This window comes from Acipenser ruthenus, chromosome 5 (assembly GCF_902713425.1).
Source record: "Acipenser ruthenus chromosome 5, fAciRut3.2 maternal haplotype, whole genome shotgun sequence".
Classification (NCBI taxonomy): Eukaryota; Metazoa; Chordata; class Actinopteri; order Acipenseriformes; family Acipenseridae; genus Acipenser; species Acipenser ruthenus.
Window position 1 is genome coordinate 21,462,379 of NC_081193.1, and position 19,709 is coordinate 21,482,087.

A 19,709-nucleotide genomic window follows, 5' to 3' on the forward strand; every position below is an offset into this window, starting at 1 on the left:
GGTCATTCATTCACAAACATAATAAATCATAATTAAAACCTTTGATATTTTACTCTGTCAGAGCATTATAAAACACAAATTAAGGTTATAAAACTGTCATTGAAAACATTTTGACCCTTGACTAGTAGCCCTCTTTTGGGAAATTTGTGGAAAGACTGAATGAGTTCTACCTTGCTTGTGTGTACCATTAGGTACCACATCACAAAAAGAATTATCAGTGGAAACATTGATTTTTACTTTGTCCTTGTCATTGTGTGACTACCTTTTGTATTAATTGTTATTTGGCCATCAAAAGAACACTAGAGCTGATATAATAAAAAAAGATTTATTTATTTAAAGCATTTACTAGGAAATGCACCCTGCAACTGAAGTCTCATTTCTATATGGTGTATGTCCTTTTAAAGACAACATATGTTCAATAGGATAAATGCAATACCAGCAACCTTCATGGAAAAGGATGATTGTGTATCAAAAACAAATCATTTTTTTAAAACACCTTGTCAAAGAAGTATTTTTGTGTTATTATCCTGATTCCAGTTTTTCTTTTAAAAATAACAATAAACCCCTATTGTTTATCCTCCCCACCTTGCAAGACCTGTCATCAAGTAACAACACTGGCGGAGATTCCATGGAAAAATAAAAAAAAAATAAGTCTCACCTTTTTCTCACACTATTTTGGTAGTCTTGTCTGTACCTTTTGAGTAATTTGAGTTTCCATGTTGTTTTCTATTAGAGAAGGAAATTCTCCTTCCAAATGCAAATAACCTATATTAAAATATGAGCGGGTATATTTAAATATGACATTGCATGACTACTGATATCGTGCAGTTTTCTTAAAAAAGAAAAAAAAAAACCAGAAAGCCAGACAAATAAAAAATAAATTAAAAAAGTCTAATGTTTGCTAAACATTTTTTGACTGCATTATATTTATTATTAACATGTTCACGTACAAAATATACAAGTTTTATTATTATTATTATTTGTTTATTTAGCAGACGCCTTTATCCAAGGCTAGGGTGTGTGAACCATGCATCAGCTGCAGAGTCACTTACAACTACGTCTCACCCAAAAGACGGAAAACAAGGAGGTTAAGTGAGGTAAGGTCACACCATGAGTCAGTGGCTGAGGTGGGATTTGAACCGGGGATCTCCGGGAAACTGTAGGTTCAGCATTTCTGATCAGTATTGGTAGTCTATGAACTGAGCTAAAATACCAAACACTTTAGGTTAATGACATGAAAATGATCCAGTCAAAATGGTACATTTTTTAAATACTGGTAGTACTACAGTATCTACAATAGGCTACAATACTCGCCCACATTTCCCACTACATAACAATACTAATAATAAATACCTAAATCTGAATTCCTCGTGGACAATGCAAGGCTCTCACCAGTAAAATGTGGTTATATATTTTTGTTGTTGTTGTTATTGGGTATCCAGGATATTGGTACTCCATATGAGTTACATTCATTTCTCTAATCCATATAGCCCACAGCAATAACACAGGAGACCATTGACACCTTGTGATTGGGTAGCGTCGGCAAGGAGACTCAGAGATCAGAATGCTGCAGTGCTTTCATGCATTTATTTACTGATCACCAAAAACAACAAACAAACACACACAGTACCACACTGTACCTTTATCATCACAGTTCCAAAATAACACCCGTGGTCACCCTTTTTATACACGGTGGCTGAAGCCTAAATAATCATTTATTCAATTTACGGCTCCAGCCACATTCCCACGTGTTTTTGCAGGGAGGAATTTAACCTCCCCCCCTGCCACCCAAAATTCCCCACACACCTCATGTGCTCAGCACACATGGCAGCCATCAGCCACCCCCTCCCCCCCCTTAAAATGGGCACTCCGTAAGTGACAATGCTGGCAGCGGCAATGCTGACACCAGCACGGGGCACTCTGGCAGTGGTGGCGCCGGGCAGTCCAGAAGTGGCGGCGATGCCGGGCACTCCAGAAGTGGCGGCGGTGCTGGGCACTCCGGCAGTGGCGGCGGTGCTGGGCACTCCAGATGAAGCGCAAACATGAGGCTTCAAGAGCGCTGAGGTAACTATTCCAGCTGCTCTCGCTTTTTGGCCCTGGAGATGACACCGGCTCCTTTCCTCTTCTCCGGGTATGGCTGCTCCTCCCCTTCTTTTTGCCCAAACTCCCCAGAAGCTCCGCACCACAGTGTTCCTTCTTCTTTCAAACGCTATTGCCCCTCATCCATGCTTTCCTTTCAGTCAATTTTCTTTTTCTCCCCCCCCAAATAAACCTACAGTTCCGTCTCTGAGTCTCAGGGCAGCTATCCCGCTCTAACACCATGAGTGAACGGGTAGTGCCGGCGAGAATGCTGCAGTTTAAGCGTTCTCATGCATTTATTTACAAATCACCAAAAACAAACACACTGTACCTTCACCATCATAATTCCAAACTAACACCTGTGATCACCCTTTTTATACAGCCACATTCCCACGTGTTTTTGCAGGGAGGAATTTAACCCCCTACCTGCCACCCAATATTCCCCATACATCTGTGCACTGGCAGGGTTTTCACCACGACACACACCTATTCCCAGCTATGCTAATTTAATACATTTTTGTTGTTCTTGGAAGGTACCCAGGATAGCTGCTACTTAGTGCTAGTGTTCAATGAATTGCATTTTATTGCCAAGAGACAGAAAGGTCTAGACTTAAAGCAATCAGCAATCAGCTAACCTTGCATATAAAACAACTAAACTATAAAGCACTATAATTAAGTCAAATGGCAATATTGGAAAAAATAAATACTGAACAAAGAGGTCTCTAAACCACTCATACTGTAAGCTTATTATTTCCTATTTAGTCAAATAGTTTACCAGGTTACTTCCATGCAGATCTTGTTGTTAATATATAATTGCTTGATACCCCCTGTGGCAGGGCAGAAGCCCTGATTGTGTAAATATGGAAGTGTGTGTTAGATATGGCAGGGCTAGAAATTAAGATTTAAGATTTGTGTTTGTGGTGGTGGTTGGCAGGAATAGGGTTAATTCCTATCCCTGCCAAATACATGTGCAGAATGTAGCCAGGTGTTGATTGAATTAGTTCTCAATCAACCCTGGCCACATGGTATATAAGGGAGCCTGGGAGAGAGACACAGGGGCCTGAAATGTTTGTTTGATAGCACTGCTTGGGTGAGGGTTTTGTGTTTTTCATTTTTGTGGTTCGTGATTGTTTTTGTTAAACCTTTTTATTTTGTATTTATTAAAAATGCGCGGCAGCGCTTAAACTTCAGTTTTACTGTCTCCGAGTCTCTGTCCACCCAGCCATCCTGTCACCCCCCCCCCCCTCCCATGAGGAATCTGTGTGGTATGTGCATGCTACGCCACATTAGAGATGCTACTTTCACTGTAGCTTTTACCTACACAATAGCAAATATTGATTTTTTACATGTTACTAGGATTATTCAATGATAATTCATATGTGATCTAAACAAAGTGCTGAACAGAACACACTTCTAGGTGTCGCAACCACCTAGCTGAATAAAAAAAAATGGCCAAAATCAATTCTATGTTACAAAAATTACACTGTTTATTATATTATTATGGGCAGCAGTGTGGAGTAGTGGTTAGGGCTTTGGACTCTTGACCGGAGGGTTGTGGGTTCAATCCCCAGTGGGGGACACTGCTGCTGTACCCTTGAGCAAGGTACTTTACCTAGATTGCTCCAGTAAAAACCCAACTGTATAAATGGGTAATTGTATGTAAAAATAATGTGATATCTTGTAACAATTGTAAGTCGCCCTGGATAAGGGCGTCTGCTAAGAAATAAATATTATTACCAGAGTCTGTAGTAGATACACATATAGTTTTATTTAGAGAAAAACATTACATTGTTTAAGTCACAAAAAAATTACTTTTCAGATGCTGAAGTTTATACTAAATTGTGGGTGATTTAATGGGGCATCATTGACCATTTTAGTATAAGCAGCGACTGCCAAAAGTCCTGACAGCCAGACTAAACAGCAGTCATTGCTCGCCTATTTACTTTGCAAGCACTAGTTTGGTGGGTGGGGCATTAGTATGGGTGTTGGTGCAAGACTATTTTCTGTGCAGGTTACATTTTCAAGAGTGATTTACTACCTGACAGCACATTTTTTCAAGATCAGATTCCCAACATGGCATTACCTATATTTTCCTAACTGAATGAATACGATTTCTGTATCTAATTCAGTCCAGCTGGCTCTATTACTCTAATTGGCTGTTCTCCAGGACCCCATGAGCAGTAGAGCTCCAAATGCACACATTGTTCTGAAGATATGCTCTTTATCATATTAGTGACACCATAGGAAAAAAAGTGGTGAGTATCCAATATTAATCACTGTCTTCCTTTCTACCAAGTTTCAAACCATGTCTCCAGAAAAATATGCTTAGATGGATATATCTATATCTATATCTATATCTATATATATATATATATATATATATATATAGATATATATATACACACACACACACACACTGTATATATATATTTATAATGTTGTATGGTATTGCCTGGGTTTTGCCTCATTTCAAGCCAGCAAAATAATTTTAAAAACTAGATACATTACCACAATACAATGAAATATAGTAAAACCAAATTGGAACCAGGGATAACTTAAAAATGTAAAACCAAGGCCAAAAGCAATTTGGAAAAATACCTTGTCGGAGGCTAATCTTAACTTTTCAGTACAATTTATAGAAATCCTATTTTTTTAATGCTTTTGCTATTACAAAACATCATTTTAATAATCCTGTATCAGTCAGTTTGCAGAGCACTGAAGTACAATGCCTGGAGTAGAGGTAGAAATATGAACAGGTGGCTTCCTTTTTCATGGGGTTTTTAGCTTTTTGCCCTGTGTTGCAGGTTTATTAGGATGCTGTATTTCAATAATCTATTATTGATGCTCAAGAATGCCATCATGTAAAGAGTCTGTTGTCTGGGGCTTTATCAGAATTTGCCATTTTTTTTCCACAATTTTGAAACTTTTTAAAATCAACATTTAAACATTGGTTTCGGGATTGAGTTAACTTGCATTTCATGAATATTTTTTTCTTCTTAAAATCAGACTTTAAAATTATTTTTCTTAAATAACTCATAAAATAAAGCTCCCAAACCATAAGTCTACATCATGCATTTGACCAGAGGTGAAAATACATGTCCCTGAAAAATATTTATTTTCTATCTATCTGATTATTTCCATAATCAAACTAGACCAAAAGAACCACTGAAAACAGCTATGAAGGAACTTTTAAAGCCATTTTTTTAAAACTGTGTGGCGCTTATCTGAAAATGTAAAACAGCAAATACTGTATGGTCTGAAGGTAAGAGCAAGGTTTTTTTTTTTTTTTAATGTAACCAATATAAAAGTCTGAATCTCAAGTGGTTAATGTGTGAGATGTAAATTGTTGTTTTTTTTCTCTTGGACAATGAACAATTTGAACAAAGTTGTTAATGAAAAATGAAGTCAGTATCTCAAATTTGGTCTTTTATCTGAAAGTAATTTTAGGTTGCTGGTCAAAGTGAAGATTGCTGTTCCATTTTACCATAGGAGTTTCCAAAACACTGAAAATATGAAGAGTGTATTTTCAGATTTAAACTGTGGTGAAATAAGAGGATTTCCAAAATCAAATAAGCACCTTTTTTTTTTTAACCTCTCAACATGCATAAAGTGGTCTTCAAAATTGACTATGTTGGATAAGTAATTATACTTTGTTTAAAAGAATACAATGTGACTTATTTTCTGTAGCTGCTACTGAACATATGGATGTCTCCATTTGTGTATAAACACTGTACTGGATTTAACAATGTTACTGTCTCTTTGATTAGAGTAAGCAAATTACACCGTATGAATAGGAATGTAAGTGAGTAATACAAAATATACAAGATTAACTATGCTTACTATACATTGACACACATATATACATATATACATATATCACATGCGATAGAAGTAGGTTTCATAAAATTCACAAAACAACTTGACATAAGACATTTATGTTTTATTTTCTAATTTTATTTTCATATAAATCAATTTAGTTTTGGAAAAAAAGTCCAAATAGAAATACGTTGTATTACATTGCACATGCTGATAATTCATATGCAAGTATTTCAGAGTGATACACATCGGGCACTGGTGAGCTATGAAACATAAAAAAACAACATGCGTATACATTCTAAAATAAAAATTAATAAATAAATGAATATGTTCTCCCTGAAAAATACATAATTAATACTACTTTACATACATACAATCATAGAATATATAGCACTTAAAATATATAGTTTTAGTAGCCCAGTCAAGTAACACAAGACAATAATGTAATTTACTATACTATACTTCCAGATGATGTTTATTTAGCACAGGCAAACAGAACATTGGCCAGCTGGTACCTATTAAATATATTGTTATTCATAAATAAAACACATAATCCTAAAATCAATGGGAGGATCATCATGGCCAAACTATTGAACAAATCCTTCTTTATTTATAATTATTTTTTTATGTACAGCACATTTCATATTGTCCAAACCCAATACTAAAGCAACCGCTGGTATAAATATATTGTGTTTTTTTTTTTTTCTTTTGAAAAACATCCTTGGTGGGCAAAACATTTGTTTAGAGAAATAAAAACACTTGTTGGATAGCCTCTCTATATGTTTACACAAATCAGGGTATTTGCATTCACATAGGAATTCAGATTTTCAAAAAAACATTATGGAAAGTCATTTGTATTAGAATATCATTTTATAATATTTTAAAAACACAATTGTTGTCATTAAGACTGTCTTTTTCTAAAACCTCATTCTATAGAATTTTTTTTTTTTTTTTTAAGTCATTTTTCTGTTTCTATCAACTTCAGGTCACCCTTACTGAACCCCCATACCTCACTCCAGCAGAAACAAGTTATATAAATGAAGAGAAAAGTGACTGGTGAAATGTGAATTGTAAATTGTAAATAACTGCATGGGGGTACATTCAATTAAACTGAACAACATCGGAACTAAATACTGCCATTTTTTAAAACCTCCCATAAACAAGTACATGTGTACTTCTGGATGACTGATTTCATACCCTTGGGCCCTTTTTAATTGTTTAAACAGTATTTATGTTGGCCACAGTTTAGATCAATTCAATATACCCCTATATCTTGTTGTGTGCTTCGATATGCCCAGAAAACAAATCCCATGATCAATCAGTGACCTACATAATACAACAAGGTAAAGAAGTGATAACATTTCATTTGATCAGTTACACTGTGGTATAAATTGTAACTGTCATAGCAGTTTGATGAAAACTCAATTACTCTATTAGTTGGAATTCCACTATGACTGAACTGAACTCAAACCATTCCCAGGTGCCTATGCCTCATTCATGGGGTTTCCATGCAAGCTTTTTTTTTTATTTTATTTTTTAACTCGAGACATTTAAACGAGAAAAATGTCTTGTGTAAAAATGCTTTTTTGGGTTTCCATTCGCTCAGTTCATTTTACTTGAGTAAACGGGGCTTTTCACTTGACATCATGCAAATGAATAGGAAAGGTGGAGGTTGATATGTAAATTAGCTATGCGTAAAGTACTCATGCTGTTTTTGAAGATTACTAGTGACATTTTGTGAAAATGTGGTTTCCATGTGCAGAGACCTGATACACGAGTGAATCTAACCTGCTGTAATAAAGCAAAATACCTCGTGCCTGGCTGGTTAATAATGTGTTTTACTACTCTTGCCCAAATTGTTTTTCAAATGTCGTTAGTAGTGAATGCTGTTTCAACTAATGTATCTTACGATTCATTCATTATAAATAAACTCAGAGGTATAAAATAAAACTGACCAACAGGAGATCACCATGGCTGAAAACCGGCTGAGACGTTTATATTTCTTAGCAGACGCCCTTAGCCAGGGTGACTTACAATTGTTACAAGATATCACATTATTTTTACATACCATTACCCATTTATACAGTTGGATTTTTTACTGGAGCAATCTGGGTAAAGTACCTTGCTCAAGGGTACAGCAGCAGTGTCCCCACCGGGGATTGAACCCATGACCCTCCGGTCAAGAGTCCAGAACCCTAACCACTACTCCACACTGCTGCCCTGACTTGGCAACTGTTAAGTTTACCTCAGTCGCCAGTTTCAATTTGACAGGAGCGATCAGGAGGCTTGTGCTGTCAGAGATTCTCTCCTTTCTTTTAAGTTGTGTTGGATTTGCTGTTGTGTCAAATATTAATAATGCAAACAAATAAAACGCAATTAATACGTTCATTTACAATTTTATTTGGTCAGTTATGAGAGGGCATCAACAACTTGTTAGATGTTGTTGCGCTGTTTTGGGCGATTGAGCTGGCTCATGACATCCAGTTCACAAACTATATTTACTAACGTGGAGGGCAGACATGCGTTGTCTTTGGACATAGCTGGGATCAAAAAAAAAAGGACGAGAATGAATTCAGTTAGACATTTAAGCAGCAAGGGTATTCTCAAACAGCTGCATTAATACTATAACACGGGCATGACGCAGTTCATGGTAAGTGGTTTTATACAGAACTGTAAACCCACAAGAGATATACAACATGACAGACCAGACACAGCAAAACACAATAATAATAATAAAAAAAACACCCACATTATCATTAAGGTGAACTATCCACTGCTAACCATAAAATGGCCCATCAGCCACTACTTTCTGCCGTCTTGGAATCCACTTTAACAACTGACCTGCTCTCTTACAATATTTAGAGTTAAAGATAAACACGCTCATTAACATTTACACGTGAAATGCGGGTTTCCATGCGAAACTATGCATGGATTTCATGTGTGTTTCGTCATTTACACGAGTAAATGAGATTTACCCTATCCCTCTCTTTGGCCGTTTTTTTTGGCCACAAACCTGATTTACCAGAGTATTTCTCCCAAACGTGCACGCGCATCGCCATTTCACATGTAAATTGAACCGTATGAAAACCAATCAGTATGTACCAATCAGTTACCAAAATAAATATTCCAATGAAATTTTAATTTTTTCCAAAAAAACAAAACAAAACATGTTTATAAAATTTGACCTCATGTGAATGTAATGAATGTGTTTGAAAACTGAGAAAAGTCCATGAGATTCTACCTACTAAAGGTGTAATGCATAGGATGAATTGGGCAAGAGGAGGTACAAATACCTTTTACTATAAAAGGCTCTGGCCAACAGTTCACCATAATAAGTGGGAAACACTTTAGACTTGAGACTAAAACTTGAGGTAAAAAAAAAAAAAATGAAACAAGATTTCACATTCATTATGAAACGCCCATTGCATTAGAAGCAAAATACAAAAATGTAATTTACCACCTTGCAAAAAAATAAAAACCAGCAACTCTACTCTCTTCATGATCATAACTAGAAGTTATTGCAATTATCTACACCAAGATCAACATTTTAAACAGAACAATATCCTTCTGTACGGCAAAGTCTGTAACACAGTTCTCTTGCCCTCTCCGTGTTGTGATACTCAATGAGGTCTGACTTGTATACATGTTTTACACAAATATGATCTTGACATAAAACTTTGATTTTCATACTGGCTACAACCAGATCAACTGATATTACTTAAAACTTCAAGTGACTCCAATGCTGAAAGCAGTTTCTCTCGGTCTACAGACCAAGCACATCACTCAACATATTCATGCTGGAAGAGAAAACCAGGCAATAACTGCATCAAGAGTGCAATTATACTGAAGAGCTTCGTAGGTCAGATTATGATCTCATATACCGCTTGCGTCAGGAGGATTTTTAGGCACACACACAGTGTTAACCTCAATACTTTAGAAACTTAAGATCCTTCTACAATGTAAGGCCACAATAGCCTTTCTTACCAATGCCAGGAGCACAACAGAAGTATGCCAATCATCACAAGTGTACCTGTGCCTTTGACTGGTGAAACAAAGGATTTGGATGATAAGGCTAACTTGTCCACAAAACGTACACAAAGAGAATACTTCTTATGAGATGAAATTAAAAGGAAGCCAAGTGACAGTTTCTGAAACAATGTTGGTTTCCTTATGAGTTTAATGCTCCTCTGGAAAGGTTGTCATTTTTTTATTTTTATTTAAATTTCTGCAGACAGGAACTCAGATTTTCAGTTTTGCTTTCTGTAAGAAAAAAAGGGAAAAAAGTGTTTGTGTTACAAAGCTAATAGAGCTACTGTACATAAATACACACATATACATAAATACATACATATATATATATTGTAAACGAACTCACCCACTCGGGTTCGTTGCCCCTTTAAAAGTACGACCCAACACACGAGAAATGGAGTTTTAAAGCGCTAATTTTTAATAAAACCAAAAATAAACAAAACACAAACAAACACCTAACTCCCACTGGAGTGCTGACTAAACAGGATTTTCCCTTACTACCTTGCAGGACGGCTAAGCCGTTTACCTGCCACCAAACACAAACGCTAACACAGCACTTACTTCTTCTGACTGCTCGGAAGCAGAGCACCTCTCTTCTGCTTCCTTCTACTCAGCAGCCCTGTGCAGACAAGCTGCACGTCTTAAATACCCCGGTGCGGGTGATAACTAATCAATAAACAAATTAACAAAACAATAAAACAATTAAACAAAATGTGCACTTATTTCGCAGGGAGGTTTTAACCCCCTCCCTGCTGTCTCTCACAACCCTCTATCTCACATATCCCCCCCCCTTGTCTTTACAAGACACAGGCCACGAGACGGCCACCTCCTCCCCTAAAACACAACCACCCACCCTCAAGTCCATAAATGTCCTTTCTTGCCCTCTTCCTCGGGCAGGCTTGAGGGTGGATCGGTCCACATCCCGGCTCAGCCAGGTAAGGACCGCGCACCGGCGACAAGGGGACCCAACGGTTCAACAGGGGTGACCGGAGCGTAGACCGTGGCACTGAAGAATGCATCAGTGGACAGAGATCTTCCCCTGGGAACCGGCGCAGTGATGTCCGATCACCCAGGGGAAGCGAAGCAGCGAACAGGGGGAGCGAAAGCGACGTCTGGCAGCAGCCCAGCGACGTCTGGGTGCTCGGGAAGAGCGGAGCAGGGAACAGGGCTCTAGGTCCAGCGCAGGAAGGTCCGGGAAGACCGGCCGGGTGTCCTGGAGCAAGGGGTGAGGGACTGGACGCAGCGGTGCCGGACTGGACCGTAGGGGCGGTGGTGGAGGTATGCTTTTCACCTCCCCCCTGGGCTCCGGAAGCGGCGGCTCCTCCCCTCTGGGCTCCGGAAGCGGCGGCTCCTCCCCTCTGGGCTCCGGAAGCGGCGGCTCCTCCCCTCTGGGCTCCGGAAGCGCCGGCTCCTCCCCTCTGGGCTCCGGAAGCGGCGGCTCCTCCCCTCTGGGCTCCGGAAGCGCCGGCTCCTCCCCTCTGGGCTCTGGAAGCGCCGGCTCCTCCCCTCTGGGCTCCGGAAGCGCCGGCTCCTCCCCTCTGGGCTCCGGCAGCGCCGGCTCCTCCCCTCTGGGCTCTGGCAGCGGCAGCTCCTCCCTTTCTGGCTCGGGAGACTGCGGAGCTGCGCTAGCCTGCTCCCACTTTTGGAGTAACAGCTCCAATTCGGTTGGCTCCCTTCTTTTCTGCGGTGCCAACCCCATCTCTCTCCCCCATCTCTCAAGTTGCTCTCCCTGAGCAACGGCATTCTTGGTGATCTGCTCAATCATCTCTAGCAAATCCATTTCTCTGGGTCGTAGGGGCGCCCACACTTTCTGCCACCATATGTAAACGAACTCACCCACTCGGGTTCGTTGCCCCTTTAAAAGTACGACCCAACACACGAGAAATTGAGTTTTAAAGCGCTGACGCGCTAATTTTTAATAAAACCAAAAATAAACAAAACACAAACAAACACCTAACTCCCACTGGAGCGCTAACTAAACAGGATTTTCCCTTACTACCTTGCAGGACGGCTAAGCCGTTTACCTGCCACCAAACACAAACGCTAACACAGCACTTCTTCTGACTGCTCGGAAGCAGAGCACCTCTCTTCTGCTTCCTTCTACTCAGCAGCCCTGTGCAGACAAGCTGCACGTCTTAAATACCCCGGTGCGGGTGATAACTAATCAATAAACAAATTAACAAAACAATAAAACAATTAAACAAAATGTGCACTTATTTCGCAGGGAGGTTTTAACCCCCTCCCTGCTGTCTCTCACAACCCTCTATCTCACAATATATATATACACATACATACACACACACACACACAGTATCCACCACTTGCACTTTCAATAATAAAGGCATTGTTTATACCGTGTTAAGCACGCTGTACATTTCGGGCAAACTCAGCTGTTTGGATCTCGTTATGTGCTATTCACATAGATTCAAATATTAAACACACTGCTTATTACTGTAGTAAATCACTCTTAATAATCTACCGATCCACCAAACCCTCGTTACTTTGCCATTCACATAGATTTCAATACAAAAGACAGCACTTTACTGTAGTAAAAGCTTGACTGATTGATCAATCAGTTGTCTGATTGACAACTGTAGTTGACTAGGAGTTTCTGTAGTTGACGAGGAGAGTGCTGACGAAAATACAACCAAAACTGAAACTCTGACAACACCAGAGGGGATGTCGTTGGGAACAATCTGCAGTAATGTAGAGTACCTGCTCTGTACATTTCTGCACTTTCATTACTTTTTTGCACTTGCTTTTTATTACATTCACAGGTTTTAATACAGCTTTATTAGTCTAATGAGTATCTTAATAAAGATTTTTAACCGCATACATGCTTGTTTGTTTTGGTTACTGTACTGTTGATTGGGGGACATTTTGAATGTCAGGTTATTGTGTTGGAGTTTATACTGTCCATCACTTACTGTGGGTGAATCACGTTAACACAAACGTGCCCATTCAAAGCGGTGGCGACTGTATATATAAAATGCTGTCTCCAATAAATAGTAACAACTGTACTTTAAATAGTACATTTCAATTAATATAATCCAATATTAATTAAAATGTACATGGCAACTCAATGTACTAACAAACATATCACATAAATACACGTTTATTTTATTACTTACTATTCCTGAGTCATGCTTGGGTCTAACATTATAGGAAGCTTTTTCTTTAGTCTGCCTGAAGCAATCCTCTGCTTCCTTCAGCCTGCAACGAGAGATAAAGCAATGATCAGTCTTTTTTTCTAGGATTTCTCTTCTGACAGTATGTGAAGTTTTGCCATTTTTATTATTTCTTGAGAAATCATCTGGTTTTGTGACCTTTCAAATCAGTTGGCTCAACCTGCTTTTTTTTGTTGTTTTTTTTTTTAAACAAGTCTCCTTTTTCACTATTGGTAGTCAACAAAGTATGAAAAAAAAAGGTTAAACTTATATGGAAATCAGAAAAAAAAACTAATCAAAAAGTATAGTGACTAAGTATTTAACCACTAATGATGGTTTGTGGTGCTTGGAGGTGTGGAAGTAGTTAATATAATTTCTACTTAGTTAATGATTATGGATATAGTACAGGCGCAGGTGCAGTCAAAAAGGTCACAAAAACACATTATTTTTCAAGACCAGGTAGCAAAATTAGTAACACTAATAATAACATCATAAAAGTTAAACAAAAGTGAGAAATATAAGCAAGACTATAAAATGTAATTTACAGGTACATGTCATTATAAAAGGGGGGGGGGGGGGGGGGGGGGTCATAGATAGATATGTACACACGGTGTAATACAAACAAAGAAATATTAAATAATAAAAATGGTCTTGGTCTCTGATCGCTTGGTAAGAAGTATTTTGGTTTCAATCAGTTATACATAAAATTAACCCTAATACACAAATAGAAAAACAAATGATTGCCAACCAGGTACTACATTGCTCCATGGTGTTTTAGCTGCCAAAAGGTAAATCTACTTCCAAAAAAATATTCTAATCTTCCAAGTATTTTTTCCCCTTTCAGGCTACTTGGCTTGCAATACAGAGAGAACAGTTCTGAACAATAACATATTCCCACAGCCAAATCAAAGCAGCCCAGATCATACAGTAATTAAACCTACTATTGTTTTATTGATTAAAAACTAAATTGCAGTAGAAACCAGACAAAGAAAAATTGCAGTAACCCTGACCTGAATATGACCTATGAACATATTTTAATATTTTTAAAAGGGAGACCCATAAAAGCTAAATTAAAGTTAAACAAATTCGATGCAATGTTTATATCCCTACGCACAGTAATAGGACAACAGTAGTAACACACAGGGAGATTGCTCTGGTAGTAATCTTTGCTTGCCACACACATTTAAATGCCTGAGATGAATGAAGCCTTCTTAGCCAAATGTTTTCCTTGCCTGCTATTGAACATTAATCTGAATTACACTTCATAAAAAAATTAAAAAAGAGATGGCACACAAACTTTCTGTTATAAATAACACTAATAGGACTAGGATGCAAGTGGTAATAGGTTCCAATAGGTTCAGGCAGACAATATATTTTGTCAGGAAACAGGCTGCATAAATGTGAGAGGTCTTTGTTTACAATCATTTCCAATGATCACCTTTAACACTCAACTGCCTTGCACATTGTAAATTAGGTAATTTTCGCCAACAATGCCTATGTCTGCAGTCTGCTTCTTTTTTTCTTTTCTCCGTTGCAACTTTCTTTTGCCTCAGTTCAAGTTTTAACAAAACAATTTAAAACAGTGACATTTCCCAACATTCTCAGTGGGTTAGCTTCTTTACATTCAACGTAATAACTTAATGTGATAATCGCAATAATAAACTCTGCAGCTAATCGAGATCATGCCTCCATCATATATGCAACTTGCTTTTTTTTCTACTTTCTGTTCCAGCCTTCAACTTTGTGGTGTTTTTAACTTATTATATATTTTTCCAGGGCTCTACACATTTGCCGTACATTTGAAAGGTAATACCAAAAGCATTTTATATTTACCATAACCTACATATTTCTTACTGCATAACTACTATGTTTTAAACAGAAGATATGCCGAAAAAAATCCTCTCCAAGTAATCAATTACATATGAACACTGTTTATTATTAAGCACTAAGGCAGTGGTTCCCAACCTGTGGTCCAAACTCAGGTGGTCTGCAAACAACTCCCAAAATTCAGTTACGCAATTCTTGCAAAAACCAATTTCTACGCAATCACACGTTGTGCTACTAATATTACTAAGCAACACAAAAAACAGCTTCAACCATGTGATATATAAGTATAAGATATGCACGTAGTCTATATTCTCCCCTTTATCTGCTTTAATTTATTACAGCTGTGTTTATAAATTAATATATATGTATATATTACAGCTCCCTTTGATGCAATACCAAGCATCTCCTTTAAAGCCACCATTAACTGAAACAGCTTTATAAATGTGAGACAAATACTAACTAAAAAACTTACACATTATGATGGCACATTTGTGTTGTCAAAATTAGAGAATTCTTTGTTTTTAGCCAGCATTATTTAAAAAAAACAAATCTACATCTAGCATTCACGTAAATGCACTGCTTTCTAATCTGTGCTCATTCTACTGCTTGTGTTCACTGAATTTCAGGAAAAAAAGTAAAGTAATCTGGCTGTCCCAGCTTTTTTGCTCAGCATAAAAGCAGTACACTGCATTAAATATTTCTAACTCTGTTTTAATAACTAAACAAAAAAAAAAAAAAAAACACCATGAAAAAACAGTTTTATAACTTCATTTTCAACAATCTATGTGCTACAGTGTTGCCAGGGTTTGGTCGAGCAGCTGTTGAGTGGCGTGTGTATGGTGACGTCACGGACCAAGAAGTACCAGAAACAAAACAATGGATGGGCGGGTGAAGCTCAAAGCAATGGCGCTCAGTGTTTTTATTAAATAATAAAACAAAACAAAAGATTTAAACAAACAAAACACAAAACAAAAAGGCGCGTTGGCCAAACAAATAAACAAATAAGGTTTAGCAGTTGCCTTTCTCTCTCGCTCAAAATCTCTCTCGCTCAAAACCTCACCTCTGACACTCTCCTCCGAGCACGGACAGCTGCAGGTCCTTATATTCTGGCTGAGGGGTTAACTAGCTGTTAATTATCTTATTACCCCTCGGCCACAGTCTGCACGAGTTTAGTAAGGATGCGTGACTGTCAGCTAGTTAAATAATCAGTAGCTGATCAGCCACGCATCCTCACAGGGTTTTTAAATTATAAAAACAACAATAAATACGTGGCGCTTTGATCTGCGCCGCAAGCTAAAATACAAATTATATATATATATATATATATATATATATATATATATATATATATATATATATATATAGGGGCAGGACACTCCGCCACACAGGGTTATATGAATATAGCATTATTTCAATACGTTTTTGGAGAGGTTAATGCATATAGTAACAAGTTAATGTGAAACAAAAAGAGGCTATATTTGTAGCTTGACTTGTGAACTGTACCGTAGTGTGAATGATCGATTTCAGCTCCATGTTATTATACGAGTGTATTCAGACAGGTTTAATATCTCAGAAGACTATATGTCAAAAGGAAATCCTATTAACTCTACTTCTGGAAATAATGTGTACAGTCTGTTCTTGACGCTGTCATATTTAACCAAAATACTATAAATCCTATCGACTGTTCCACAGCCCACTAGAAGTGGTAAGTAACATCCTGTACACTCTCCAATCATTGTTTAATTTTTCAAATTGCTCCCCACCCACCTCGTCTTCGTATTCTGGTGTTTTTTAAATATACATCGAGCGAAGCTGGCGATCAGCGAGTGCAATAAATTGCATTAGAAAATCGATAGATTCATTTGCTACCCGAGGTAACGGTTGCGGGGACTGGCACTTATTTACATTTACTGGATCCGAGGATGACCCAAGCCCTAGTGCATTATTTATCAGGTCTTGTCAAACAAAACTCTTAAACCTGCAAAACTGAGATGCCATTTATCTACAAAGCATTCCAAATGTGAAATTTTTTTTTTATTATTATTTATTTCTTAGCAGATGCCCTTATCAAGGGCGACTTACAATTGTTACAAGATATCACTTTTTTTTTATTTTTACATACAATTACCCATTTATACAGTTGGGTTTTTACTGGAGCAATCTAGGTAAAGTACCTTGCTCAAGGGTACAGCGGCAGTGTCCCCCACCTGGGATTGAACCCACGCCCCTCTGGTCAAGAGTCCAGAGCCCAGAGCCCTAACCACTACTCCACACTGCTGCCTTTAGTCCCGTGCAAATCGACCATGTCATATGTTAGAAATGATAGTGATTGATTCTTTTAAACAAAAGAGACAGGAACTTTGCCATCAGGAACTTTCAATGTGCAAAATGACAACATTCCTTGCTGACCTGGTGGTGAAGATTCAAGCCCAGGAATCTCATGAAGTTAGGTACGTTATATAAATACTTTACTTTCTACATATACTTATACAAATTAGTTTCAAAATGCTGTTGTTAAAAACAATCCAAACACCAAGGGGGTCCCTACATTGAAAAAGGTTGGGGACCACGGCACCAAGGGGAACATTGTTATCATCGGTATGCACATTTCACAGTAAGACATACAACAATTAAATCATGAATCGTTAAATAATTGAGAATACAAATAAATACATTTGTTCTACAATAAGCATGGCCGTTTTCTCAAGTCGACGGTAAAATGTCTTAACTCTTAATATCCAGGAATATAACCAGCAAACCTCTGATTATTAACAAAGTGCTTCACTTGCACACATACTTCTACAGCGTGTCTTCTGTGTACATAACTAAGTTAACAGTACCTGTTTATTTTGAGCGAATACAAGGCTGATCACATAACTTGGATCCAGCATGCAATCACTCAGGTGAAACAATGTCTTGTAATTTGCCCAAACATCAATATTTTTCAACAAAACTTTCAGTAAGTATTGCAAGGTCCCTCAGGTCATAGAATAACACGTTTGTGTACATGTATCTCTAAGCAGAATACATAATAAAAAATCCTTTATTACATTTAAAAAACAAAATATTGTGTTAAAAAAGCAAAAAGTTTGTATGGTTTCTGAAGTACTTTATAATGTTCCCCAGAGTGTTCTGAAAAAAATACACATATTCCAAGATGCTACTGTAAAAAAAAAAAAAAAAATTGGTGAATTTTTATAGGAAATACTACAGCCAAAAAAAAAACCCTGGTCCTGGGGGAGCATCCCACTGAAAAACACTTAGTCCTTAAAGGGTTAATACAACAGGGTGAAAGCACTAACAGATAACTTTTGCTGTTGAATGTGCACTTTCTCCAGACCATGCAAAATATTTAAATGTTTACATTTGTGAGAGTTATGGGCTAGCTATGAAATGTAGACTAGTCAGAAGGTTCTGTTCCAGTTGCAAGAGCCAGACCATCAGTAGCTGGTTAAGTTAAACAGAATACATTTTAAGCTATAAAATAACTGCTTTATTAGGTAATCCACTTCTTTACTTCAGTATTTAAATTATACGCCATCATGTTAGCTTAGACTTGAAAGGTCATGGGTTCGCACCCTGTTACTGCAAGTGCAGATCTGAACTGCAGAACCAAATATGGGAAGTTTCTTAAGGTCATGCTCGACTCTGAAGGTTACTTTTCTCTATTATAAAGCAAGAAAGCTAAATGCAATATCACTGAAGAAACAAACACAGCCTAACACAAACATAGACTAAACTATAGAAAATGAAAACACTTCGGTCAGCCATTCCTGTTAGAATACAGCAAGTGGAGCAATCAGTTTTCCTGACATGGTAGTCCATGGAGACCATTGCTACTGCCTTATGAACATAACAAACAAGTCTGTTCAAGCTAAAGTAGCAAAGGTATTGTCAGTCAGACAAACATACACTTGATGTTCAGCATGATTAAGCTTAACGTCCTAGATGAATCACCAAGATATGAACTAGCAGAGAAGCAGCAAAAATAAACCAGACATCTCTACTGCCCTAATCATTTGTATCTGCCTTCCAGCCCTATAGTTGGCCTTGCAGTGTGTATTATCAATTCAAGCCCAGTGAGAAGAGAACCATTTGCCTACCACTAAACATTAATACATTTTGGCTAAATCAGTATCAGTGGCAGACAGATTAATTTATGTGTGGCTCCGACTGGACTCAAGCGAGATACCTTTACACTTGAATCAAATGTCTACTAGTACTGACAAATGACAACATACCGACAAGGCTTTAGATACTGGCAGTAGTAACATATATGTAGCTAGGTGCAGACATCCTGATTAAGGGCTAACAAAGTATTAGCAGAAACACAACACCCGTATGTCTGACAGTGACACAAATGCATCTAATGCCATGTTGTTTGAAGGCATTTGATGAAAAAAAAATCACTGGATTATCAGTAGGGCAGACAGCTGTCAAACCCTGGCCTCACAAGTTCCCCTGTAGAAAGCTGATGTGCTAATAAAATATCAAAGTGAAACAGCTGCTCTGACACAGAAGAATGAGCTCATATGGATAAAAAGATCTGCTACAGAGATCATTCAACATGCAAAATGACCAGGATGAAATGTCGTAATTGGAAAAGAAAAACACATTTCATAAAAGGAACTACAGTATAAAAGAAACACTGAGTATTTTTTGTTTAAATGAACATAATACTGGGATAAGACAACAATGTAAATCTGTAATGTTAGTTCAGTTCAAATCCAAATGACACCTTTGTGTGATCTGAGAGTCAACTTACAGAGGACTGGACAGCACCAGTGATAG

The 19,709-nt window shown here is 37.7% G+C and overlaps 1 protein-coding gene across 2 annotated transcripts in view; it reads right to left on the bottom strand.

Moving 5' to 3' along the window:
* Nucleotides 1–5,998: 5,998 nt before the first annotated feature.
* The window catches only part of LOC117403197 (formin-2-like), a 197,429-nt gene continuing 183,718 nt past the window's right edge, over nt 5,999–19,709 (bottom strand). For both annotated transcript variants that reach the window (XM_059023818.1, XM_059023819.1), the window contains 2 exons: nt 13,056–13,137; nt 5,999–10,155 (listed from right to left, as the gene is read on the bottom strand). In XM_059023818.1, coding sequence (XP_058879801.1) covers nt 10,135–10,155; nt 13,056–13,137 — 103 coding nt within the window. In that variant the 3' untranslated portion in view covers nt 5,999–10,134. The remainder of the gene's footprint in view (nt 10,156–13,055; nt 13,138–19,709) is intronic.